Source organism: Astyanax mexicanus, chromosome 8 (assembly GCF_023375975.1).
Source record: "Astyanax mexicanus isolate ESR-SI-001 chromosome 8, AstMex3_surface, whole genome shotgun sequence".
Classification (NCBI taxonomy): Eukaryota; Metazoa; Chordata; class Actinopteri; order Characiformes; family Acestrorhamphidae; genus Astyanax; species Astyanax mexicanus.
This window is the reverse complement of record NC_064415.1, coordinates 612501-640481: the sequence shown is the minus strand read 5'-3', so window position 1 is coordinate 640481 and position 27981 is coordinate 612501. Positions and strand designations below refer to the sequence as shown.

At 38.4% G+C, this 27981-nt stretch overlaps 2 protein-coding genes and 1 long non-coding RNA gene across 4 annotated transcripts in view; 1 reads left to right on the top strand and 2 right to left on the bottom strand.

Annotated features, from left to right (window-relative positions):
• Nucleotides 1–280: 280 nt before the first annotated feature.
• LOC103038808 (intracisternal A particle-promoted polypeptide) lies at nucleotides 281–20502 on the bottom strand. The gene is made up of 11 exons (XM_022665473.2): nucleotides 20368–20502; nucleotides 19471–19589; nucleotides 17845–18278; nucleotides 16783–16994; nucleotides 15037–15256; nucleotides 14693–14848; nucleotides 11814–11981; nucleotides 10599–10736; nucleotides 8938–9060; nucleotides 7407–7627; nucleotides 281–5366 (listed from the first exon to the last, which is right to left on the bottom strand). Exons 3-11 carry the CDS (start codon nucleotides 18191–18193, stop codon nucleotides 5142–5144), a joined length of 1812 nt encoding a protein of 603 aa, XP_022521194.2. The 5' UTR covers nucleotides 18194–18278; nucleotides 19471–19589; nucleotides 20368–20502; the 3' UTR covers nucleotides 281–5141.
• LOC125803922 (uncharacterized) lies at nucleotides 6791–7408 on the top strand. 2 transcript variants are annotated; one of them, XR_007440357.1, is made up of 4 exons: nucleotides 6791–6839; nucleotides 6961–7038; nucleotides 7214–7291; nucleotides 7370–7408. It is a non-coding gene; the product is annotated as an uncharacterized LOC125803922 (long non-coding RNA). The 2 variants fall into 2 exon arrangements; XR_007440358.1 differs by lacking the exon at nucleotides 7214–7291 and having other exon boundaries at nucleotides 6961–7135; nucleotides 7338–7408.
• A 2747-nt stretch (nucleotides 20503–23249) lies between the features above and the next one.
• The window catches only part of gjc2 (gap junction protein gamma 2), a 31206-nt gene continuing 26474 nt past the window's right edge, over nucleotides 23250–27981 (bottom strand). The window contains exons 2-3 of the mRNA XM_022665478.2: nucleotides 27301–27767; nucleotides 23250–26614 (exon numbers count right to left, since the gene is read on the bottom strand). Of these exons, the coding sequence (XP_022521199.2) occupies nucleotides 25811–26614; nucleotides 27301–27747 (1251 nt within the window). The 5' untranslated portion in view covers nucleotides 27748–27767 and the 3' untranslated portion in view covers nucleotides 23250–25810. The remainder of the gene's footprint in view (nucleotides 26615–27300; nucleotides 27768–27981) is intronic.

Genomic DNA, 27981 nt, shown 5'->3' with positions numbered 1-27981 from the left:
TCCTGTAATAACTGCATTAATCCATTCCTGATGTCGTTAGTTTTTGGGGAGGGGGTGTGTCCAGTGTGGTGTCCTTGTAATTTGCCCCACCCCCTCATTTGTGGTTCAGGTGTAACGGGTTTATTTTAAATCGGATTTTTGCTGCACAGCAATAAAACCATGCTGTACCTGTCTGTGTATTGATTAAACGATTGGGCTCAGATATTGAATCTCAACTGATCAACAACAAAAATACTAAATAAATAATAGAATAAAATAAAGAGACTGTTCTCAGTCGATATTAAACCAACATAACTTTCTTTTATTGATGAAACAGAAACTGTGATACTCGTGATTCTGGCTGCGTTCACACAGCGAATAAACGTGGCTTAAATTCAAGTTTCTGAACAAATCTGATCTTTTTTTAATGTGACTCATATCTGATCTGTCTGAACAGTTTTGTAAATATTATGCATTGCACGACTGAGAAATGTGCTTCACGTCAAGTTTCACTTTAATCCTTCAGCTAGAATCTCATTAGCTGTGAATGAGTTCAGCTCATCACTGTTAATTCGCTCCAGTTCACTGAAAAGATCATTATTAATTATTAAGATGTTATTTTAGTTTAACGCTGCAGCTGCTCACAGACTTCTTTCCTTCTGTTTGGCGTAAAATTTGTACAAATTCTGATCTGGCCATTCAGACAGAGTCGATTTGACGTAAATCGGATATGTATCGAATTTCAATACAACATACAGCTCTGTAAAAAAAATAAGAGAGCGCTTAAAAATGATGAGTTTCTCGGATTTTACCAAATTAAAGAGGAAGATGGATGATCACAAACCATCAAACCACCAAACTGAACTGCTTGAATTTTTACACCAGGAGTAAAGCAGCATAAAGTTATCCAAAAGCAGTGTGTAAGACTGGTGGAGGAGAACATGATGCCAAGATGCATGAAAAAAACTGTGATTAAAAACCAACCAGGGTTATTCCACCAAATATTGATTATTTCTGAACTCTTAAAACTTTATGAATATGAACTTGTTTTCTTTGCATTATTTGAGGTCTGAAAGCTCTGCATCTTTTTTGTTATTTCAGTCATTTCTCATTTTCTGTAAATAAATGCTCTAAATGAGAATATTTTTATTTGGAATTTGGGAGAAATGTTGTCTGTAGTTTATAGAATAAAACAACAATGTTCATTTTACTCAAATATAAACCTATAAATAGCAAAATCAGAGAAACTGATTCAGAAACTTAAATGTTCTCTTCATTTTTACAGAGCTGTATTCTATAAGTGTGTTTTTTTAGGATTTGAGCCACTTTTACTTAATGTGTGAACTCCATTATTTAGAAAGTTGAAGTTGTTGAAATTTAAGACTTTATTCAGAAAACTCAAAAGTTTAAAAGAAGGCAGGAATTTCCCAAACATTACAGATCTATCAGTGTATTTATCAGATATGTTTTTTGTGTCAGATAATAATTCAGTAATAATTAAAAGTGCTGATTGTCATTCATGATCAACACGGTGACCTCGACCTCCAGCGTTTACAGCAGCCGGAGAGGCACTGATGCACCAACACTCACCAAAAACACACAAATCACACCCCCTTCACTACTGTACCGCCCACCTACAGGCTCCGCCCACTACTGCACTCCTTCATAAGCGTAAGCTCTATGATCAGAGGGGCGCCGGAGCAAAAGTTACCATATAACTAAAAAAAACAAAAAAGTTTAGTTTTTATCAAAAGAGGGTTATTGATTTGTAACAGTAGTGGTGTAACACTATTTTGGTGCTGAAAATAAAAATAAAAACCTATTTTAACAGGATAGTTTTTCTCACAGAAATAAATCACTTTAATATGGAAGCCCATTCCCCAACATAAAATTAACAAAATAAAAAAAATATTTTTTTTCTTTTTATTATTAAGTAAACTGCTTTCTCATTATTTTGAGATAACAAGCAATTATTTTGAGATACTATCTCATTATTTTGAAATGTTATGAAGTTATTTTGAGATATTAAGTCATTATTTGAGATAGCTAGTGTGTTTGCTTTTGGAAAAAAAAAAAATTCTTTCAAAATAATGACTTACTATCACAAAATAATGATATAGTATCTCAAAATAATAACATAATATCTCAGAATATTTATAAATAATGAGATAGCAGTTACGTCACAACTGTTTACTGCACAGAAAATACGTCCGAGCTTTTTCTTGAAACTACGTTTAATTTTGGTTGAAAGACGTTTTTTTAGAAGTGGTGGAAAAGATGTTTAAAAAGAAAATTTTCTATGAATAAATTTGTTTAAAAGTTAACATTGAAAAGACATTTTGTAAAAGTAGTTGAAATGACATTTATGTAAGGACGTATTTTCTACAAATAAATTTGGTTGAAAGTTAATATTTAATAGACAAGTTTTTGAAGGGGTTGAAATGTTTATGGCCATATCGTCTATAAATAGATTTGGTTGAAAACTAACTTTGAAAAGACGTCTTTTTAAAGCAGCTGAGTTTACGTTTACACAAGAGGACATATTTTCTATCATAAACGTAAAAACATCTGCTATGAATAGACCTCTTTTTGAAGCGGTTGAAAATAAGAATGTATTTTCTACGAATAGATTTGGTTAAAAGTTAACATTGAAAAGATGTCCTTTTAAAGTTGTTCGAAAGTTGAACATTAATATTAAAAAGACGTCTTCGGAGAAGTTGAAAGACATTTATGTAAGGACATATTTCCTATGAATAGATGTTTTTCTGAAATGGTTGAAAAGATGTTTAAGGACATTTTCCACTAATCGATTTGTTTGAAAGTTAACGTTGAAAAGACGTTTTTTTTAAAGTAGCTAAAAAAGATGTTTACATAAGGGCATATGTTCTATGAATAGACGTCTTTTTCAAGTAGCTGAAAAGATGTTTACATAAGGATGTATTTTCTGCGAATATGTTTGGTTGAAAGTTAAATTTTTTTACTTTTTTCGTCTTTTCAACTTTTACCTTCAATCGAAACTGAACATAATTTTAACAAACAGCTCTTAATTTTTTTACGTCTTTTTAACGTTAAAGTTACAACTATGATGTGTATTTACTATACATACTATTATTAGTACATTTAGTATTTTTATTGAAGCTGCATAAGTACAGTTTTCCTTGGGGACTATTTTTTTTTGCCGCACCACGGCCTGCATGTCGCGTATGTATCCCTCCACTGTTTTAATGATATGCGATTTTTAGACTGTAGATTTTCTCAGATCTCTGATAAATCAGTGATTTAGGGGTCAGACAGTGAATTTCTAACTTTTCATAACTACAAAACTTTATCTAGGGCGTAGAATTTCATATCAAACGCAGAAACTCAGAATCACTCTGTTCACAACTTAAACACTCAACTATGCAAAACAGTGGGCGTGTACCAAATCCTTAATTCAAATCTCCTTCATCCTCTTATATATATATATAATCATACTATATACACTCAGAGCGAGTCCAGTCTTAAACCCAGTTTAAGTTATAAACATCAGTAAACACTTACAACACCAATCAGCCATAACATAAGGACCACCTGCCTACTGTTCAGTAGGTCTACACCAGGGGAGGGACAATACATCGATACGGCGATATATCGTATAAATTTAGCTTGTGATATGCTAATGATGCATGTCGTTGAATATCAATAATTGAGTATTTTATCCTCTTCAGTAACACATTTACCATGAAGTATCGTAAAGAATCGTGGAGATATCGTGGGAAAAGTATCGTGAAAATATCGTATCGTGGGATACACTGTGATTCCTACTCTTAGACTCTACAAGACCTCCGGAGGTGTTCTGTAGTATCTGTACCAGGACTAACGTTACACAAGATCCGTGGGCGGAGCCTCCACGAGCGTTAGGGAGAATTGGTGCCGTGACCCTGTTTTTGCCCAGTCACTGGTTCTCATTCCTTGGACTCTTATTTAGTAGGCACTGAGTAGGGGTAATAGGGGTAATAGGGGTAATATCGCGAAAAACCCAATTTCGGTAAGGTACTGTTTAAGAAAAAAAAACACTTTTTTGTTTCTGCTGAATGTATAAAGCATAAAGCTATTATATTTAGACCAAATAAAATAATTACCATATTTCTTGCACTATAAGGGTCACTAGATTATGAGGCGTGTTTTAAGAGACACTCTAAGGAACTTCTAATGTACTAAGTTAAGTAAAGCTAAGCTAAATAAACAAAACTGTAATTAAAAAATACTTTCTTTTAAAGTTAATCGAGTGCTGGTTGTTAATCTACCCAGATTATCTCTCCTGAAAACTGTTTATTTTGTTGAGTAAAGCACTTCTGTTTTATTTACAGTAAGATTAGATTCCCTAATTTCTCCAGCACTAAGGCTGGAGCATTAGAATTAGAATTAACGGCTAACTGCTAGCGGTTCGTCCCACATAGCTTGTTTTTACAGTCCGATATACTCACCTCTGAACAGTGAAAGAGCTAGCGCTGCGGTTAGCAGCTAATGCGAATAGTGCTCCAGCAGTGCTAGCTGGGGTTAGCAACAGGCTACTGGTTGATAATACTCACCTCTGAACGGGGAGATAGCAGTTAGAGGCTAATGCTAATGCTGCTCCAGTCTGGGTGCTGGAGAAACTTTACTGAAACTCCTGTATAACTCTGTACTTCAGTGGAGTGTCTTTACTGCTCCTTAATACCTGACTGATAGAATTCATACATAAGGAGCACCGGATTATAAGGAGCTCTGATGATTTTGGGGAAAATTAAAGGATTTTAGGAGTAGCTTATAGTGCGAAAAATACGGTATATTTATTTTATTGCAGTAGTATACTCTTTAAGTGGTACTAATGTTTTGGCTGATATTTATTAAACATTAATAAACAGTTATATACGTCAGTATAACTGTTTAGACGTGTCTCCTGTAATCATCACTATAGATGTCCAGTGCAGAAGTGTGCGTAAGAAAGTCCATTAAAGCGATAGTTCAGCCAGCCAATCAAATTTAACCCCATTTAATCGCCCACAATATATCGCCTATTAGCGAAGTCATGTTACGTACAGGAGTACGATTACGGTAAGCAGGGCGAAAATGGTGTAAATTCGATATTCGCCGAAGCGTCGCTTTAATAACAGTAACAATAACATTTACAGTCTGTGGAATCACAGCACGGCCACACCCCCGTCGCAGCGGCTGGTGATCATGTTGCCGATCTCAGTCCAGGTATCCAGGTGAGGGTCATAAATCTCCACCGAGTCCACCGTGACCGGCGCCGAGAAATCCCTGCTGGAGGCTCGACCACCCACCGCGTACAGCAGCCCGTTCACCGCCGCTACGCTAACGCCCGCGCGAGCCACCGCCATCGACGACACCTCCACCCACTTCTCCTGAATAACAGACCAATCACAATCGCAGACAATCACATTCACATACAATCACAACCACAGACAATCACAATCACAGACAATCACAATCACAGACAATCACAATCACAGACAAACACAATCACAGACAATCACAGACAATCACAATCACAGACAAACACAATCACAGACAATCACAGACAATCACAATAACATAAAATCACAATCACAGAAAATTACAGACAAACACGATCACAGACAATCACAATCGCAGACAATCACAATCACAGACAATCACAACCACAGATAATCACATACAATTACAATCACAGACAATCACAATCACAGACAATCACAACCACAGGCAATCACAGACAATTTCAATCACAGACAATTTCAATCACAGACAAACAGACAATCACACACAATCACCATCACAGACAATCACAGGCCAAACCCAGACAACCACAGACAATTGCAACCACAGACAAACACAGACCAAACACAGACCAAACACAGACAAACACAAACAATCAGAATCACAGACAAACGCAGAATCACAAACAATCACAGACAAACACAAACAATCACAGACTGTCCAAGTCTGTGATATCACTCTCCAGGTCAGTAATATTGGCTTCCCGTTAGTGGTAATGAGCCCCAGGTTGGTAATCACAATCTATGTCAGTCATTTTAATCTCCAGGTCAGTTATATTATACAAGGTCTGTGATCTCACGCTCCAGGTCTTGGATATTACACAGTAGTTTAGGAATATAATTTTTCAGTTCGGTGATATTAAACTCCAGGTCAGTGATATTACTTTTGAATTCGATTGTATCACCTTTCAATTAATGAGAAGGTTGGTCATTTCACAATCTACGTCAGTAATATTAATCTACAGCTCAGTGATACCAAATTCCAGGTCAGTGATATAGGCTTCAAGATATTGTTTAGTGATATCACCTTTTATTTTGGAGAGAGTTTAGTGATATTAAGCTAGAGAGATATAACCACACACATCAGTGATATCACATCTTAAGTAAGTGATATTACCCTCCAGGTCAGTGATACAGGTAAAGTGCAGTGATACAGGTAGAGTGCAGTGATACAGGTACAGTAGAGGACGGTAGGTCAGTGATACAGGTAGAGTGCAGAGATACAGGTAGAGTGTAGTGATACAGGTAGAGTGCAGTGATACAGGTAGAGTGCAGTGATACAGGTAGAGTGCAGTGATACAGGTAGAGGACAGTAGGTCAGTGATACAGGTAGAGTGCAGGGATACAGGTACAGTAGAGGACGGTGGGTCAGTGATACAGGTAGAGGTCAGTGATACAGGTATAATGCAGTGATACAGGTACAGTAGAGGACAGTATGTCAGTGATACAGGTAGAGTGCAGTGATACAGGTAGATGACAGTAGGTCAGTGATACAGGTAGAGTAGAGGACTGTAGGTCAGTGATACAGGTAGAGTAGAGGACTGTAGGTCAGTGATACAGGTAGAGTGCAGGGATACAGGTACAGTAGAGGACGGTGGGTCAGTGATACAGGTAGAGGTCAGTGATACAGGTATAATGCAGTGATACAGGTACAGTAGAGGACAGTATGTCAGTGATACAGGTAGAGTGCAGTGATACAGGTAGATGACAGTAGGTCAGTGATACAGGTAGAGTAGAGGACTGTAGGTCAGTGATACAGGTGGAGTGCAGTGATACAGGTAGAGTAGAGGACTGTAGGTCAGTGATACAGGTAGAGTGCAGTGATACAGGTAGATGACAGTAGGTCAGTGATACAGGTAGATGACAGTAGGTCAGTGATACAGGTATAATGCAGTGATACAGGTACAGTAGAGGACAGTATGTCAGTGATACAGGTAGAGTGCAGTGATACAGGTAGATGACAGTAGGTCAGTGATACAGGTAGAGTAGAGGACTGTAGGTCAGTGATACAGGTAGAGTGCAGTGATACAGGTAGAGGACAGTAGGTCAGTGATACAGGTAGAGTAGAGGACTGTAGGTCAGTGATACAGGTGGAGTGCAGTGATACAGGTAGAGGTCAGGGCTCACCTCCTCTGGACAGTATTTCTCCACCGTCTCCAGAGATCCCAGCGCCTCGTTCCAGCCGCCCACCGCGTAGATACAGTTATTGAGACTGGCCACGCCCACATATGCCCGGCGGGTCTCCATCACCGGCAGAGAGCTCCAGCGCCGGGAGATCGGGTCATACACCTCCGCCGAGCGGAGCTCCGCCCCCTCATCACTGATCCCACCAATCACATAGATAAAACCTGAAAACAGAGATAATATTCCCGATCAAACAGCAGATATCTAGCAGGTTTAACATCTGATCCAGTCTGTGACTGGAGTCGAGAGAAGTTACTACCTACAGCCAATGAGATCACATTAACGACTGCTACACGACTAGGGCTGCAACGATTAGTCGATATAATCGACAATATTGATTATTTAAGTTTGTCGACTAAATTTTATTGTCGACTAATCGTTAATTTGTAACAGTACCGCATTACACAAAGTGCCCAAAAGTCTCCAAAAGTGCCCAAACACAAAAACAATCCATATTTACTCACTAAATAATCAGTACTTTACACTTTTAAACAACTTTTATACATTTAAATGGCTTTTAAACCTCATGTTCAGTTGTTTCTATCGATTTTAAAGATGGAAGAAATGGCAGAAATAATCGCTGACTAATCGAATAATCGAAAAAAAATAATCGTCAGATTAGTTGACCACCAAAATAAGCATTAGTGTCAGCCCTAAACATGACCAGAGCAAAAAGTTTATGGAGATTAAAAACTCTTTCTGTTCAGAAAACCACTGTTTAACACTAGGGGGAGCTCACGAGTGAGTCCACTTTTAATTGTAGTGAATGGAGTTAAAAGCTAAAATCTTTTAATTTATTTAATTTTAGAATGTAGAATAAAGTATTTTACTTAAAAAGCAAAGAACACATGTCTGTATATTTCAGTTTTTTTTTTTTGTTTTTTTTTACAGAAAACAGGTTTTACACTGTAAAGCACTAGCATTACTGCTACTACTGCTGATCCTGAAAATACAGGAGTTTAAAAACTTTAATCATGATGTCTGTTTTTGCGGTGCTGAAACATTTGATATAGTTCTGAGTTGAGGATATAAGTCTATACTTCAGTATAAAAAATTTTAGGCATTTATAAACTCTGATTGATTGATTGATTTTACTCAGTTGTTTCATATGAACTCGTTCATGTTGGACTCACTTTAAGTGCGTATTCTCCTCTATAGAGATTCTCTGGCTTGGAATCACTAGTTACAAACAATTGTAATATACAGCTCTGTAAAATAATAACAGAGCATTTAAAAATGATGAGTTTCTTTGATTTTACCAAATTGAAAACCTCTGGAATATAATCAAGAGGAAGATGGATGATCACAAACCATCAAACCACCAAACTGAACTGCTTGAATTTTTACACCAGGAGTAAAGCAGCATAAAGTTATCCAAAAGCAGTGTGTAAGACTGGTGGAGGAGAACACAGAAATCTGATCCCTCAGTCTCACCCACGCCCCCTGGTGGCAGGTAAAGGTGTGTGTTTGGTACCTTGTAGTTCACAGCAGCCGAAGTAATAGCGCGGTACCGGCATGTTCCCGATCACCTCCCACTTATTCTCCTCCGGATCAAATCTCTCCATCGTCTTCCCGATCTCAGACCCGATCCAGCCTCCTGCAGGTACACAGCAACAACCGGGGTCAACCGGGGTCAGGGGGCGGGGTTACACAACAATATGTATGCATACCTGTGCGCATGTGTGTGTGTTTTTTTTCTGTGTTCAGGTGTGCATGTGCTCCAGGCCCCCAGCGTTTCACTTCCAAAACGTGCCACCGGAAGTGTGCTGCTGAGGGATGAGAGGACCTTTTGAGCAAAGCTATCCATTCACTTCCATTCATTTCGGGGTGTCTTTGAACCAATAATAAATGTATTTCCAAGCCGTTTTCGATTATGACACGGCCCGTGTTCTTTTCTACAAAGAACGGATTTTCTGCAATTTGATCCATAAGATTAATAATCTGTTCATAGCTTTAGAAAATAACATTTTTATACAACTATGCTAACGATGACGTAAAAAAACAGCGACCCAAAATACCGTGCTGTAATGTTTGGAGAAGTTGCTCCTCTTAATTTAAAAGTACAGAGCTGACTGAATTAGAACAGGGTCAAAGTAACCTCTTATTATGCAAATATAATACTACTACTAACAGTGATAATACATTGTAGATAGTAAGATAGCAGTAAATAGAAGTAAGATAGACTATGAGAATTATAATGTATAGATATAACTGTAATTTATATTACACATTTATTATTATTATTATACAGAGTTTCTAAATGCTTGTTATATAGATAAACTATGAATATTCTTCAGTAAATCCGTGGACTAATATTGGATATCAGTAATTCTAGTTTTTATCTGCTGTTTATTTAATAAAAGCCCCATTCTGGGACGGAATTGAGCTTTTCTCACTGTGGAGTTAATAGTTCTGTGCAGCTCCTATAAACAGTACGGTTGTTTGCACGGCACGCGGAAGATTCGCGTCATGCTGGCGCCTGCGCAATCTCTCACTTTCCCGGTTAACGCCCCACGAGAAGCCGATCAGGAAGTGACACGATTGGCCTCACCTGGCTCCGTTGAAATCAGCGGGATGGCTTGGTCCAGTTAATATATACTGTCAATGATGTGCTCAGGTGTGTGTGTGCTCAGGTGTGCAGATGTGTGCTCAGGTGTGTGTGTGCTCAGGTGTGTGTGCGCTCAGGTGTGTGTGCTCAGGTGTGCAGATGTGTGCTCAGGTGTGTGTGTATGCTCAGGTGTGTGTATGCTCAGGTGTGTGTGTGCTCAGGTGTGTGTATGCTCAGGTGTGTGTGTGCTCAGGTGTGTGTATGCTCAGGTGTGTGTGCGCTCAGGTGTGTGTGCGCTCAGGTGTGTGTGCTCAGGTGTGCAGATGTGTGCTCAGGTGTGTGTGTGCTCAGGTGTGTGTGTGCTCAGGTGTGTGTGCGCTCAGGTGTGTGTGCTCAGGTGTGCAGATGTGTGCTCAGGTGTGTGTGCGCTCAGGTGTGTGTGCGCTCAGGTGTGTGTGTGCTCAGGTGTGTGTGTATGTTCAGGTGTGTGTGTATGTTCAGGTGTGTGTGTGCTCAGGTGTGTGTGTGCTCAGGTGTGTGTGTGCTCAGGTGTGTGTGTGCTCAGGTGTGTGTGTGTGTGTGTGTACCGAGTGCGTATAGAGCTCCGTGGCAGGGACACACTCCGACTCCACAGCGGGGGAAGTTGAGGGAGGAAACCGCCGCCCACTGCTTAGTGACGGGGTCGTATCTCTCAGCACAGTCAAATATCATCGAGTCCTTCTCACCTGCACAACAAACCAGGACAAAATAACGGAAACAGCACCTTAACCTCACCTACAGAGCTATTCACTGTATACCTGTAACTCTACCTCTTCACTACTTTACTTTAACTGATGCTCTCAAACTTTACATTAAGAGACAAGAAATTCAAGTAATTAACTCTTGATGAGTTCAGCACAGCTGTTAACTGAAAGCCTGAATTCCAGGAGACTCTACCTCATAAAACTGACTGAGAAAATCCAGCAGAGATGTTCAAAACTGATCATCTAAACAAGAGGAGCTACTTTTTGAAGAATCTAAAATATAAAACATATTCTGTGTTATTTAACACTTTTTTGTTTATTAAATAATTCTGTATGTTTTTATTTATAGTTTGTATGAGTTTAGTATTAATCTACAGTACAGAACATTTTAAAGTGATAAAAAACATTTATCCAAACTGTAGTATAGATTAGTAAAGATTGGTGTCAGAAGTGCTTAATTTAGTGTTTTGTTCAAACTCAATCATTTTGAGTTTAATTGGAGTTTTAAACAATAGTAATATACAGCTCTGTAAAAAATAAGAGAGCATTTAAAAATGAAGAGTTTCTTTGATTTTACCAAATTAAAAAGCTCTGGAATATAATCAAGAGGAAGATGGATGATCACAAACCATCAAACCACCAAACTGAACTGCTTGAATTTTTACACCAGGAGTAAAGCAGCATAAAGTTATCCAAAAGCAGTGTGTAAGACTGGTGGAGGAGAACATGATGCCAAGATGCATGAAAAAAAAAACTGTGATTAAAAACCAGGGTTATTCCACCAAATATTGATTATTTCTGAACTCTTAAAACTTTATGAATATGAACTTGTTTTCTTTGCATTATTTGAGGTCTGAAAGTTCTGCATCTTTTTTGTTATTTCAGTCATTTCTCATTTTCTGTAAATAAATGCTCTAAATGAGAATATTTTTATTTGGAATTTGGGAGAAATGTTGTCTGTAGTTTATAGAATAAAACAACAATGTTCATTTTACTCAAACAAACATATAAATAGCAAAATCAGAGAAACTGATTCAGAAACTAAAGTGATCTCTTTACCTCCCACCACGTAGATCATGCCCTCCAGCGTGGCCACGCCCAGTCCGCTGCGGGCCTGGTGCAGGGAGGAGACTGTGGTCCAGAACTGACTGAACGAATCAAAACGCTCCACACAACTCAGAGCCCGACTATCACTCCATCTCCCACCCTGCAGACGAGTGTACCCCCCTACAGAGAGAGAGAGAGAGAGAGCTACACTGTGAGCCCAGATAAGTTGAATTTACTTTAAAAAATTGGAGAAAACTGGTTGCTTTAAAAAAGTTAAGTAATGGGGAATAAAAACTTGAGTTATCATAAATTAAAACATCAACTTATTACAACTAAAGGGGAAGTTGATTTATTTGTAAGGTAGCTCAGGGGGGGAATCACTACACACTGATGGTGAGTGTCTGTCAGAAACTGTTGGACACGCCCATTATGCAAATAAATTGTGACAGGAGCCAATAGAAAAGAAGCTGTTAATGACAAAACAGACTAAACTCAGTTATTATATAAGTTGGTTCAACTCAGTTTGAATAGTACAGTATATGAGCTCACAAATTCAGTTCAACTAACTCAAAATAGTTGAGTATTGTTTAGAAATATCCAATTTTATGTAAAACAGATTTAAATCATTTGAGTTTAAACAACGTCTGGGTTTACAGAGTACAATACGTTCATATACAATATATAACGCTAAAATATACTGAATAACCTCAGACTGCTGCAAAACTCACAAAAACGCACTGATTACAGGTGTGATCTGAGTAGATATTGAGTCTTTACACCACAAGGGGGCGCACATTACTTCCATTACTGCTCTACAAAAAATCTAACAGTGGCAGTGTTTGGGTAGTGCACCTCCTGGTGAGAAATCAGTGACTTATCGTAGACATGTCTACGATGCACTCAAAAATGTAAAGTTTATAGACTTTTTTTTTTACAAATATTTTTTATTGCAAGATTTATCCATAGCAATTTACAATTAACAGACTTTTCTTTATCTTTTTAAAAAACGTATTAACTAACAAAAATCAAGAGTGAGGGGCATAAAACTAAAATAAATAAAATTAAATAAATATGAAAATTAATAAAAAAGGGAGTATTTTGTGCATTTAAACACAGTATACAGTTAATTTATCCTGTACAGAGACGTGCAGACATAGACATAAAGCACCACCAACTCTGCCCTTTATCAACCAAAGAGCCCTTTTGAAACTTCGCTTTTTTTTGTTTTTTTTATATTATTATTATTATTAAGATTTTACTGAGGCCGGTTTGAAATGATATTTTTTAAAACCTTAGCGATTAAAAATGAGTGAAAACAGAATGCCCTGAAATCAGCTCGCACACACTCGACCTCTCTCTTCCTCTGTCACGTGACCCCACGCGGTCACGCTGCAGCAGCAGTTCAGTTCAGCGAGTCTTCAGCACAGTACGCACGCCAACAGATAGGCTTCTTCTCCCCCGTGTCCCACCAGCCAGGTAACATACACATCACGTAAAATCCTACCGTTTGCCCACAAAACCCAACCTGAAATCAGTTTGTTGTGCAGTAAAATCTCATACAGCACCAAACTACTAAGCATCTTTAGCCGACTGGTCACCAGATAAACTCTAGCTAATAATACTCTAAATGATAGATAACCTAAGGGACGAACACATACAACCTCGGTTCTGGACTGATTTGCTTGGGGCTGTGAGAAACGTGAGTAAATCGTGAGTAAATCGTGAGTAAATCGTGAGTAAATTGTGAGTAAATCGCTGTATGATGGAGTGAGGATGCTGGTCCCCGTTAACCGAGCAGAACTGATAAAAGGGCGCCACGGGGAGATAAACAGAAACAGAGAGAGCGGCGTTACGAGGCAGAGTCCGAGTTTAAAGCTTGATAAACATCCGCAGTGTTGGGTCGGGTCGTCATGTTCTTAGCTCTTTGCTCCTGTGTGCGGTTCCTCTGTTCTGGGCTGCAGCAGACCGGCTGGTGTTCTGCCGAGGTGTGCCTCCCTGTCAAACCGTGCTACCCTAGTGAATGCATGCCTGAGTGTATATTAGATAAACAGAGGTTAACTGAAGGACGTAACAATGACTGTATATGGTTAATATCGTATATGTATTTTATCAGTTGGTGGTGTGACATTTTTCCATTGAAAACTCACGTTTAGAGAACGTTACAAATAAAAGTCAAATTTCATTCAACATGTGCGTGTAATTTTTTTTATAATGAAGTGTTTCACGTGCGCTAAAAAGTGCCCTTCCCCCCCCCCCTGAGCACTTTCCCCCCAAAATGTCTGTGCAAAATGCCACTGATCCTGTATCCTGTAAAAGAAGGGCATAAGCAGCCTAATTTTTTAGTCCAGATTAAAAATGATGAGATTTTTAAATCTAGATTAGAAATGCACTTTTTAGCACAATACAAAAGAATGAACAGTAACTGTGTGTTTATGGGAAAAGAATGGTCGTTTTGATAAACTGTCCAAAATCAAGGCCGTCCATCAGCTGGTCTCCAGACTAACACCGTCCCGGGGTCGATAAAAATATCACACGGGTCATGACTAATCATAAATTTGCATACAGTACAAGCAGTTATAAGCAGTTTATGGCAAGGCCTACATAAAAAAGTCTACAGATAAACTACAGATAAAGTCCTGCCTTCAAAACACAGCCAATGAGCTTGCTGGTAACTATGTGTTGAAGGGCTCTAATAGAAATAACTGTGGTTGTTGGATCACAATGTCAGTCAACTGAGGAGCTTCAAAAGTGGCAGAACTGAGCATTTAGGATAAGATTATCACCAGAAGTGTGTAACATACACTATCAAAATGTCAATCAAACATTTTCCCCAATAAACGCATCACTTTACTCGAATCCTGTAATTAATTACATTTGTAATGTTACCGTACCGATGGCGTAGAGGTATTTGCGTGCTTTTCTCCGTGGGCGTGTTTTGGCGGGCTGCAGGAGGCTGAGCGTTTTATTCTCTTTGGGTGATTTGCTGACCTCAGTGTATTCTCTCAACAGCGTCTGCAGCGCCACCCGCAGGCTGAAGTCCGAAACACCTGCAGATCCACAATCAGAAACAAAGGTCAGGAAGTAAGGCTAAGATTCAGCTTCTAAACATGGTGGCGGTAGTTACATCATCTACAACAACTCGCAGTGAGAGCGAGTCAGGATAAAGTACAGCTTTTAAACATGGTGGCGGTAGTTATTCAGCTACAGTAGACCCTCTGAATGAAGAGTTCCTCACCCTCGATGTATTTGAAGAGTCTCTGGGGCGAGAGCAGGGGGAACCGGACGGGTTCTAGAATCTCCACCACGTATTTTTTCCGGTGTGAAATATCGAACAGGAGCCAGTTCATCGCCGCCGTGAAAACCTGATACTCGTCCTCGATCCGTAACTCCTCACTGCGCAGCAAACGCACCAGCTGATCCTTAGAAAGACTGGAAAACTCCTCCGATACACACACCTGTAGCGTACACACAACGCAAAATACACAATAAACACACAACAATCCACTAAACACAATAAAACAGTCAATCTTTACATTTGCAGTGTATTTATCTCATGCATGGCATGCATTTTTTTTTATTTTTCTTTGCCATTTGGGCTACTTGGCACCTGATTAGTGTAAAAACAACAAAAAAAAAAGATTAAGTCCACATATGAGGACGTTAGTTTTATATTTCGATGGAACACAATGAGGTCGCAATTAGTAAATAGTTGTGTAAAACATTAATTTTGTGCCTGAACACAGCAGCAAAACAAAAGTAGAAACAACAATTAAGCCCCTTTGAGCAAAAATATTTTATATAAATTTTTAGTGCAAATTCAACTGGAAGACATAAAGTAAAAACATAAATACATACAGTATTTACTGTTCATTTAAATTTCTGAACAAAACGAACGAAACTGTAACATATTACACTTGGTGACAGTATAATGGCCTCATATGAGGACACCAGGCCTTTGTAGTGGGTCTAGACAACCCAAAATGTGATGTCCAGGTCCAGGGAGGTTAAATATTATAATATACAAATACAACTCTACTATCCTGAAAAATTCCCATTCTCTGAGAATATATACACACTCTGGAGTTTAAAGCTCACCTTCCGTCGTTTTTTCTTTCATTTTAAAATGTCTAGTTGTGGTCTCTAGTATGAATGAATGACATGTGATCCGTTTTTGTAAAAAAAAAGTGCTCAGGTGTCTCTGTATAGCTCTTTTTTAATGGACTGTTTTAGGGGTGTGTCCAAAATGACCGGATTCCAGCTTTGCTCATGAATATTCATACATGCAAACAGCATGCAAATATCTCTCCTCTGATTGGCTAGGAGCACTGCGACGCCCCTCCACCGCTCTGCCGCTCACTGCCTCCCACCTCCTAACTGATGAGCGGTGATGTTGCGTCGCTTCAGCTCCGCCTCTGGGAGTTTCTCGAGCCAAGGTGGGCTGGTCTGTGAGTTTCTGCCTACGTAGGCAGAAAGATAATTCAAAATTCACCCGTTTTTCGGAGGGGGGGAGGGGGGATTTCTTTGCTTAGCTCCTGCAGACAATGGGGGCTGCAAAACAGTTTAATGTGCAGGTGTACACATTCAACTCGGAGAGACCTACTGTATTCCACAAAAAACAAGAAAAATCGGATTTTCGCGGAAGGTGAGCTTTAAGTTACTTATAATACAAAAAATATAGTTACTGTTGTATTTATTTGTGTATTTATTACTACTACCGTACATGTATTATTTGCGTTATTTAATACATGTATAATATAATGTAATATAATATGTATTATATTAGACTTTTTTCAAAATATTAAATTTATGTTCAACCCTGTGAAATTAATATAAGAAATATATACAACAAAATAGTAAAATAAATTAAACCCATTACAGTTAATAACATCTTGCAGTTTCCCTTTTTACTGTTGCCACTTTTGAAAATCCACAGTTGACTGACATGGCAATCAACCCTGTAAACGCGGTTTTGCACTCTGACCTCCAGGAAGTGGACGTGGATGTAGTTCTCGGTGAACTCCAGCAGGTCCAGGCAGCCGATCTGCTCCAGGAACTGGTAGATCCCCACACAGTTAGAAGCCTCCATGTGACTCCGCAGGAAATCGCCGCATATGGCAACCACCTCACTGAGCTGCAGCATATCTGCAGCCACCATCAGCTCCTGCACGTTCTCCACCGTCACGTCTATAGAACCTGCAGAACCACACAGAGAACCTCACTCAGTACAACACTTACAATACTGACATATTATTCACCTCTGTACAAAATGAAGAGAGCACTTCAGTTTCTGAATCAGTTTCTCTGATTTTGCTATTTATAGGTTTATGTTTGAGTAAAATGAACATTGTTGTTTTATTCTATAAACTACAGACAACATTTCTCCCAAATTACAAATAAAAATATTCTCATTTAGAGCATTTATTTACAGAAAATGAGAAATGTCTGAAATAACAAAAAAGATGCAGAGCTTTCAGACCTCAAATAATGCAAAGAAAACAAGTTCATATTCATAAAGTTTTAAGAGTTCAGAAATAATCAATATTTGGTGGAATAACCCTGGTGGTTTTTAATCACAGTTTTTTTTCATGCATCTTGGCATCATGTTCTCCTCCACTAGTCTTACACACTGCTTTTGGATAACTTTATGCTGCTTTACTCCTGGTGTAAAAATTCAAGCAGTTCAGTTTGGTGGTTTGATGGTTTGTGATCATCCATCTTCCTCTTGATTATATTCCAGAGGTTTTCAATTTGGTAAAATCAAAGAAACTCATAATTTTTATTTATTTCCAGAGCTGTATATACTCAGTATTTTATGTAAATATATAATATACAGTGCCAGTTAAAAGGTCGGACATTCTCATTCACTATATTTTCTTTATTTCTTAATTAAATTAATAAAATTTTCTCAGAGGACGTCTGAGAAAACATGTACATGATCGTTCTGGACGGGAATAAAATCACAGAGGATAAAAAAAAAACATAAAAGAGAAAATTATCCCTAATCCCATCCAGTAAGGACATTAGTTTGTATCCTGTGGCGTACCTGTATAAATGAACTCCAGCAGCACCTGGAACACCTCAGCATCCACCCCGGTGATCTGCACCTCCTCCTCCCGAGCTTCGCTCATCCCCCCGGAGAACAGGGCGCTGAAGTACGGCCCGCTCGCCGCCAGAACCAGCCGGTGGACCTGGAAGACCCGGCCGCCCACCAGCAGCCGCACGTCGCAGAAGTCCGAGCGCAGCCGCAGCCGGTTCATGTGGGACAGCAGCAGGCGGGCGTGGCGCTCCGACGTGTACCCGGTCCGGTCCGGAGACTGGCTGGTCACCGTAGCACCGGTGATGTCACTTCCTGCGGGGAGCGCGGTGAAGGCGGAGGTGCAGGCGGAGGACATGGCGGCGCTGAACGTGGACGACTCTCCGTTACCGACCTGCAGCAGCAGAACCGCCGGCCCACAGAACCATCCCTCAGATCTCAGCCTGAAACAGAGCAGAACCACCTTCAAACAGGGACGCAACAATGTATCAATACTCTGACCTATCACGATATTACATTTTATTATATTGTATCAGTATTCAATCTTTAATTACCACTATAGGCCCTATTTTATTGATCTACATGCGAGTCATCAACTGTGCACCGTGCAGCCTGATTTATGGCAGTGTGTCTTTGCTGTCGTAACGATGGGAAAAGTACACAAACCTTGCATGTCTAGAAATGCAAAGCAAAAGGAAAGTACTAATTCTCTCAAATAATTTTGGGCCTAACATGAAATAAAGCAATCAAAGTGTCTCTTTAAGAGCTTATCATTCTCTTTAAGAGTAGAATCAGGTGAGCTCTGTCTTTGGTGGATTGCTATTGTAACGGTGCAGCTACCTGGACGTGTCTGACGAGCTGCTGGTTGACGCCCACACTTTAAATTTCAGAATAAATGTCCTGAGCCCCGATAACACTAAAATGCAATTGTACTGTAATTATAATCAATACAAATCAATACAGTGACTAAATCAAAATGTTGCAAATTAAAATTGCTGTATTTTAAGTTAAAACACTAGTTTTAAGATTACTTAAGATTATTAGGGATTATTCTAACAAGGTAAGAATGGAGATTTTAACTGTTTTATGGTTTTTACAAGCAACAGAAAATTCTAATAAATTTTTGAGCTGCAACTAATGATTGTTTTGGTAGTCGTCTAATCTGATGATTATTTTTTTCAATTATTCGATTAGTCAGCGATTATTTTTGCCATGTTCTACATCTCTAAAAACAATATAAAAAGCTGAACATGAAATTTAAAAGGAATTTAAATGTCTAAATGTTGTTTAAATGCAAAAATGACTGATATTTAGTGAGTAAATATGTAACCTGTTGTGTTTGGGCACTGTGTGTAATGCGGCACTGTTACAAATTAACGATTAATCGACAATGAAATTTGTAGTCAACACATTTAAATAATCAACATTATTGATTATATCGACTAATCGCTGCAGCCCTAACATTTTTTGCGTTGCAGCTGTAAAAATAGTGATGAAGTAAAAGTGAGAATAAGGTGTGTTTTATTCTGAGGTAAAGTAACAGGGTGGTAAATTCTTCTTTACTAAACTGAATCTGAGTATTTTCACCACAAATAAAGAATAAAAAGAATAACAGCGGTTTAATCAGGAACTCACAGGAAGAGTCTGAATCCATCAGAATCCAGAGATCAGAAATCTGCTGAACATCATCAGGATCAGAAACACCGTCAGGATCCTTCAGCTAATAATCATCAGTCCTGAACTCCAGCATCATCCTGCAACCCCACACAGATCATCACACACAGTCACACCAATCTTTTAAAAATCTCTGGAATATAATCAAGAGGAAGATGGATGATCACAAACCATCAAACCACCAAACTGAACTGCTTGAATTTTTGCACCAGGAGTAAAGCAGCATAAAGTTATCCAAAAGCAGTGTGTAAGACTGGTGGAGGAGAACATGATGCCAAGATGCATAAAAAAAAACTGTGATTAAAAACCAGGGTTATTCCACCAAATATTGATTATTTCTGAACTCTTAAAACTTTATGAATATGAACTTGTTTTCTTTGCATTATTTGAGGTCTGAAAGTTCTGCATCTTTATTGTTATTTCAGTCATTTCTCATTTTCTGTAAATAAATGCTCTAAATGAGAATATTTTTATTTGTAATTTGGGAGAAATGTTGTCTGTAGTTTATAGAATAAAACAACAATGTTCATTTTACTCAAACATAAACCTATAAATAGCTAAATCAACACCAACACATATTATACACACACCAGCATAGCATCATTTACACACACTATACACACACAATCACTTACACTATACACAATACACACACATTATACATTACACACATATAGTATACACTACACACACCAGCATAGCATCATTTACACACACACACTATACACATTATACACTACATACACACACACTATACACACGCCAACACACACATATACACACACCAGCATAGCATCATTTACACACAAACACACACTATAAACACACACATACTATACAGCATTAATAAACACTTACCGCTCAGTGTATCAGTGTGCTATAGTGTGTGTTGTGTGTTATCGGGGTTGTGTGTGTACAGTGTGTGTATAGTGTGTTATTGTGTGTTTGTTTATCTGTAGTTGTGAGCTCCCCGGTTCCGCATCCCCATCTATTACTCTGCGCTCCTCGCGCCGCCCTGCGCCTCCAGCACTTGGCCAGAGTCCAGAACAATTTCTATCAAAATAAAAGTCCCTTTCAAAAACTGAATAAAAATTGTTTTTAGTCTGTAAATGAAACACAATGAAGTGGTTTAAATATAGAGTAAAATATAGACTTTAAACTAATCAAAAATACTCTACTACACCAGGCGTTTACTCTAGCGAAAAAGTTAGAGTTAACAAATATGTTACACTTATGAAGAGAATACGATTTATTTAAATCGACAATCTAAAGGCTTTTGAGAAGATTTGGTACTCTAATAATTCTCTAATAATTCTTATATTAACATATTTCTTTAGATATTAATATGCATTTATTTTAATCTATAATATATAGATTAATATCTATAATATATTAATATATAAATTTACTGTATATATATATATATATATAATTTTAAAATCTGAAGCAAGGTCCATTTTTATATGCTCTACTACATCCGTTATGCTTCTTAATAAACAGATTAAACATAAAACAATTATGAAAAGCTTATTGAAACTGATTAACTAATAAACTAATAAACGCAAAAATTAATCTACATAATAAAAGAAAAGCTTAGAAATTGCACTAAAACTAGTGTTGCTGGGTAATGCAGTTTTGTGCTGCCACTTTATATATATATATTCTGATTCAGGAAACATAAGTATTTAATAAAAGTAGAATTATAAAGAAATATATATTCATATAAATTATATATTAATTATATATTATAAAGAGCAATATATGTTATATCCTGTCTCAGGATACATAACTCTGTCATTATAGAAAAAAGCACATTTTATTCTATATTAATTCTATTTATTCTATTTAAATTCTCTCTATATAGTTTAGCCACCGACATGTTTTTTGTAACATGTACATGTACAGCACTTTAAATTTAATATTATACAGAAGGACTTTTATTTTGACGGCTCGCATCACGCAGATAACTCCACATCGATTATTCCAATATATATTAAACAGAAGAAGAATAAATCCAAATATAATTAAAGCCTTTTATTATACATCAATAATATTATTTATATATACAATATTAATATTGTTTATAGTTATAAGTTATATAAATAAACTCACTCTTAATAAATATTAAATAAGCGCAGTGTATTTCTGTAGTAATGTAACACTGCTGCCGCTAGGTGGGGCCACGTGACCGTTTTACAAACAGATAAAACTGGACACAAAAAAAATAGAATATCTTTGAAAAGTAACTTTATTTCAGTAATTCAGTAAAAAATATGAAACTCATATATTATATAGATATATTAACCACAGAGTGATCTATTTTAAGTGTATTTATTTTATTATTGATTATTGATTATGGATTAAAGCCAATAAAAACCCAAAAATCAGTGTCTCAGATTTTTTTTTTATTATATAAGACCAAATATGTACTTTTATCACTGTGGGCAGTGTGCCAAGTCCTGCTGAAAAATGAAATCCAATGATATTCATTTTTTTAGATGCAGTAGTAGATTATGTACTGTATCATACTAAAGAGAATCATGTAGTAAATAGATGTTGATTGAATGTTACTGTGTTGTTTTATATGTATGGTTTGTATTAAACTTCACCAACATAAGGTAGATATAGTTTGTGTTCTTACAGAGTAGAAAATGACATTTAAACGATAATCATTAATAATATTAATATTATTATTATTTGTGGAAAAAAAAACTTTCCTTTAAAATATATTATATAAATATATAATAAATATAGCAAGAAACATAGAATAAATGCTAATATATTGGTAGCATTATATGTTTTAGTGATGAAGAGGATAATGGAAAAACAACCTTAAAACTTAAACTTTACACTGAATTAATGTTCATTTAAATGTTTTAACAGGTTAATATTTTTATATAGTAATAATAATAATAATAATAATAATCGCTCATAATAAAATTGGGAGGGTTCAGACAGAAGGTGCTGAATCTTCTAAACTGTGCATCAGATCCAGAAGTAAAAGCCTGTAAATAAAAGCTGAAATGTTGATTTTTTGTTTAATATTTTTTTAATATCAAACCCAAACATTTTAAATCTATAGTAGAAACATAAAAGGGGTAGCTTCACTGTTCCCATACTTTTGGAGGGCATGTGAAACTTAATGCACTTATCATTTTCACACACAGAGTCACAACAAAAGCAAAGAGTTTACGTTAATCCTAAATTTATTATTATCATTAATTCTGAACAAATCACAGCACTGTTACAATCATAACCAGTAAAGGCACGTCCGGACAGAGTTTCTCCAAAGGCAGATCTGTATTTTTACTATTCGCTGTAATAATACCTGTTGCATAGCCTGCGAAATCTTTTTTCTTCCGTAAGAAAATTACGTTATTGCATAGCCTTCAGAACTTTAGACCTTTTTCCCCTTTTTTTAGACCAAAGCTTAAAATAAGAAGGGAGAACTCTGGTGTAAAATGAGTTATTGTACTTTTATTGTAGTAAAACATGATAAAAAGTTCTTATCTTTGATGAATAGCACACCTCCGTTCTCCCACAGCGTTCAGAGATCCAGAAATTTTAACAGTTTCTCCAACAAACACCCTTCAGACTGGGAGATACGGAGCATAATTTACCCTGATAAATCACTTTTTACACCGTTATCCAGCTCAAAGTAGCTCCACACCTCCTTACTAGAATCCAGAGAGTCCTGACATTTAAAACGAGGCATTAATAACTTAAAAAGTGCAGAAGAAGCTTATTAAAAACCACTGTTTACATCCTATAACACTACTAGCTTCAGCTCCGAGCGCCGCCATCACTGTACTGATAATAACATAGACATATATATATATCCTACTGCCGCCGGCTACACTATGCGGAGTCTATGTATATATATGTCTATGTTATTATCAGTACAGTGATGGCGGCGCTCGGAGCTGAAGCTAGTAGTGTTATAGGATGTAAACAGTGGTTTTTAATAAGCTTCTTCTGCACTTTTTAAGTTATTAATGCCTCGTTTTAAATGTCAGGACTCTCCAGATTCTAGTAAGGAGGTGTGGAGCTACTTTGAGCTGGATAACGGTGTAAAAAGTGATTTATCAGGGTAAATTATGCCCCGTATCTCCCAGTCTGAAGGGTGTTTGTTGGATAAACTGTTAAAATTTCTGGATCTCTGAACGCTGTGGGAGAACGGAGGTGAGCTATTCATCAAAGATAAGAACTTTTATCATGTTTTACTAAAACAAAAGTACATTTTACACCAGAGTTCTGCTTTAAACTATGTGATTTAACTCGACTAGGCTAAATAATAAGAAAACATGGCAGTTTAACGCTTTCACACTTTTTTTTTACATTATTGCACATTATATCAGAGATCAGGTACTTCCTGTTTCACTGCATACCGTCCCTCGCTGCGTTCGGCTCAAATATACAACTAATTCACTCACGCAAAAACACAGGCAGAAACCACCCGCCTGGATTTCTTATAAAATACCCCAAACTCCACATTTTAAAACTATATATATATATCTACAGTTATACACAGTGTTAAATATAACCTCTCAGAACACAGTGCAAGTTTTAATTTCAACAAAATAAATAATAAAATAAAAACTTTTTCACATTGTTACTGTTTACGTGTTAACTTCCTTACTCTACACAGATCTGATAATCTAACTAAACAACCAAAACTGATGTAGCAACTGCTAAGCTAACAGAAAAAGAATGGAGGGCACACACATGACATCACAAGTGGGCGGAGTCACTGCGGTTACACCCACTGACTGGTGTTAGCATTAGCATCCAGTGCAAATGCTAATTAACACCGAATGGGAGGAGCTTTTGCGTAATCACTGCGATTTCACAACCAATCGTAACTGAATCAGACTATGAATATTTATGTTACATACAGATCTGTAAAAAATAAGAGAGCACTTAAAAATGATGAGTTTCATTGATTTTACCAAATTAAAAACCTCTGGAATATAATCAAGAGGAAGATGGATGATCACAAACCATCAAACCACCAAACTGAACTGCTTGAATTTTTACACCAGGAGTAAAGCAGCATAAAGTTATCCAAAAGCAGTGTGTAAGACTGGTGGAGGAGAACATGATGCCAAGATGCATGAAATTAAAACTGTGATTAAAAACCAACCAGGGTTATTCCACCAAATATTGATTATTTCTGAACTCTTAAAACTTTATGAATATGAACTTGTTTTCTTTGCATTATTTGAGGTCTGAAAGCTCTGCATCTTTTTTGTTATTTCAGTCATTTCTCATTTTCTGTAAATAAATGCTCTAAATGAGAATATTTTTATTTGTAATTTGGGAGAAATGTTGTCTGTAGTTTATAGAATAAAACAACAATGTTCATTTTACTCAAACATAAACCTATAAATAGCAAAATCAGAGAAACTGATTCAGAAACTGAAGTGATCTCTTCATTTTTTACAGAGCTGTATATAAAGCCATATCAATGTTTATAGACTGTTAGCTCTGTGTTAATTGTAGTCATTTGTACAGTTATAATCGCTTGTTTCAGAGGTAATTTTCACTAAGAAACACTAAGAAGTCATGCAGTAGAATAGTTTGCTTCTCAGACCAACTAAAAATGGCATATTCCGGTGGGAACGTGATGTCAGTGCAAGCCCTCTACTGTAGGTGTCATAAAAAGCTAAATTGATGTATAATTTGAGATTCAATAAACTCAAAAAACTATTTTCAAAAGTTTTTTTTTTTTTTTACAGTTAACTAAGGAAATACAACAAAAAATCCCAAAGCATATCACTACACCATTCACCCGTAAACTGCACTGCATCATGGATTGTAGAGTTCCTACAACGAAGAACATCAAACATTGACAAAGAAAAGCTCAACATCCAGGAGTCCGGAGTTGCGAATTTTAGAACTTTTGAATTTGAGAAGATAAAATCTCCAAATTATGAACTAAAACTAGAGTGAATCTGAAACGGAACAACTGTAAAGAAAGCAAATAATAAATTAGTTAAATCTATTAACTATTAAAACTAAAACCTCGTCTGACGTCAGAAACGGTGCATGCTTTTAACAAATGAGAGAAAAACGACACCAAACACGGAAACGTGGATCAGTAACTGCTCTGAAGATCTACTCAGAAGGTTGGTAAGCACTAGAAGAAGCATCGTGAAGAGAGGGATGTTGTACTGGTTCTGGTTCAGGTTCTGGTTCTGGTTCTCAGAGGTTTGTTCCGAAAAGACGGGAACTGAAGGAATTGAATATCGTGTCTAGAAACGTCTGCAGTACGTCAGTGAGAACACTGATGGTTCAGGAGTTAAATCCATACAGAAGTCTTTCCGTTCTTGACTATCGTCCCGGCTTTATCCGGGCCAGATTTGGGTCGGGCGCCCTGCTTTTCCTGGGCCGTGTTGACCCGGTTCTGCTCTGCTACGGTGGCGCCGGACGCCGGGCTGCTGGTTCTGGATGTCTGAGGGTTTTTGACGTTGTACGTTTGAAACGCCATGTCCAGCTGCTCCTGAGCAACTCGCAAGTGCCGGTGCAAACTGGCCAAATCCGACGGAATGTTCTCGTCCGGACTGGTGCAGTGCGGTTCCTGGTCCACTGCGCCCAAGTTCTGCTCGTGTGGGAGGATGCTGTTGGCCATGCGGATGGCGGGTTTCTCGGACTTGATCACGAGGTTGTAGCCCGGCGGAGAGGCCGGGATGTTCCTGGAGAAAGGGTAGCCGTAGGGACGGTGTCGGCTCTGATTCCGGCGCTTGCGGATCTGGTCCCGGAAGGCTCCGAGCCCCAGGTGGAACATCTCGCAAACATTCAGCACCAGACAGAGGCAGCTCACCACGTACATGATCAGCAGGAAGATGGTCTTTTCCGTCGGTCGAGACACGAAGCAGTCCACCTTGTGCGGGCAGGGAAGTTTGTTGCAAACGTACGAGGGGTTCACGCGGAATCCGTAAAGCAGGTACTGACCCACCAGGAACCCCACCTCAAACACGGCGCGAGACAGCAGCTGGAGTACGTAGATCCTCATCAGACCCTCCTGCATGATCCGGCGACGCCCGTCGTGTTTCGCAGGATCTCGACCGGCGCTCTTCTCCACCTCCGGTTTGGCCTCCTGGACCTTTAGAAGGAAAAATGAGAATGAGAATTAGGATTCTTTAACATTAACCCAACAATGTTTATATGATCATAGTCACAATCCTGTGGTCCTCAACGGAGAAGTGTGAAAAGAACCTAAACTAATACTAATACTTTCTTTTTGCCTGTTTACCCTTGCCTTTTTTGTTTGTTTTTCTTTTCTTTTTACCCACTGTTACCGGTTACCCCTCCACAAAGGTGCGACAGAGAAGTGAGGATTGACTGGGGCTTTTATACTGTGTCACACCAAGGCTGAACCTAATCAGCACTGATTACCGCTGGGGATTTTGGGACTTGGAGTCTTTTGGCCCAGATCCACCAGCTCTGCCACCTCACTGCCCAGGCCCTCTGCTGGTGACTGGTGGTATTGGCCAACAATTACAAAGTAGAATAGTATGGACCTGGCATAAGCAAGCTAGAGGGGACACTGCTGGGGTTGGAATCTTGACCTGTCAACAGAGGTATCCATGCAGTTGGAACAAATTCCGACAGAAGATGTTTAGGAGAGTTAAGAGTCTTGCCCAAGACTCTTATTGACTTACTGCTTCGAGTGTGGTTTGATTGCCTGGCTGTGGAGTCAGATCCTAGGCTTCCACTATAGCCCTGCCATTGGTTTCTTTTCTAGATCGTAACTAGCCAAGTTTGGAAATGAGAGTAAAGCATCAGTACCTCCAGTGCATCCTCATAGATCATTGGCTCTGCATCATCGTCATCCTCTTCCTCCTCCAGAACCTCGGACCTCCACCGGCTCCTGTGGCTCCTGCGGTGCTGCCGCTGCTGTTTGCGGCGCTCGTCCTCCGAGCTGCGGGCGATCTTGTGGATGGCGTACCCCAGGTACATGACGGAGGGCGTGGAGATCATGATGATCTGGAAGACCCAGAATCGGACGTGCGACAGCGGGGCGAAGGAGTCGTAGCAGACATTGTCGCAGCCGGGCTGCTTGGTGTTGCAGATGAACTTGGTCTGCTCGTCCGAGTAGATGGACTCGCCGCCCACGGCCGTCAGCACAATGCGAAACACGATTAGCACCGTCAGCCACACCTTCCCCACGAACGTGGAGTGGTTATGGATCTCCTCCAGAAGGCGCGTCAGAAAACTCCAACTCATGTTGGTCATAGAAGATCGTCACCTACGATCTGCAGAGAAAGAGAGAAAGAATTTACTATTCATCATCTATACCAGGGGATGGCAAATTGTTTTTTGTAAAATGAAGTGTAATGAAGTGTAATGGGATGGAGCTACAGACTAGTAGCTCTCCAGCCCAGAGGGTTGTTGAACCCAATTGCAGAACAGTTGATCTCAAAGCAGGTAAACCCAAGAAGAAAATAAAAATAAATAAACACACCACTC

What these genes read in the sequence shown, in the direction of transcription:
- LOC103038808 (XM_022665473.2), bottom strand. Translation starts at nt 18,193, where the DNA reads ATGTCCTCCGCCTGCACCTCCGCCTTCACCGCGCTCCCCGCAGGAAGT. An exon ending in TCCACGTCCACTTCCTGGAG is followed by an intron (nt 15,257 to 16,782) that starts GTCAGAGTGCAA and finishes TGTACGCTACAG; the next exon opens with GTGTGTGTATCGGAGGAGTT. An exon ending in AGAAATACTGTCCAGAGGAG is followed by an intron (nt 5,367 to 7,406) that starts GTGAGCCCTGAC and finishes TCTGTTATTCAG; the next exon opens with GAGAAGTGGGTGGAGGTGTC.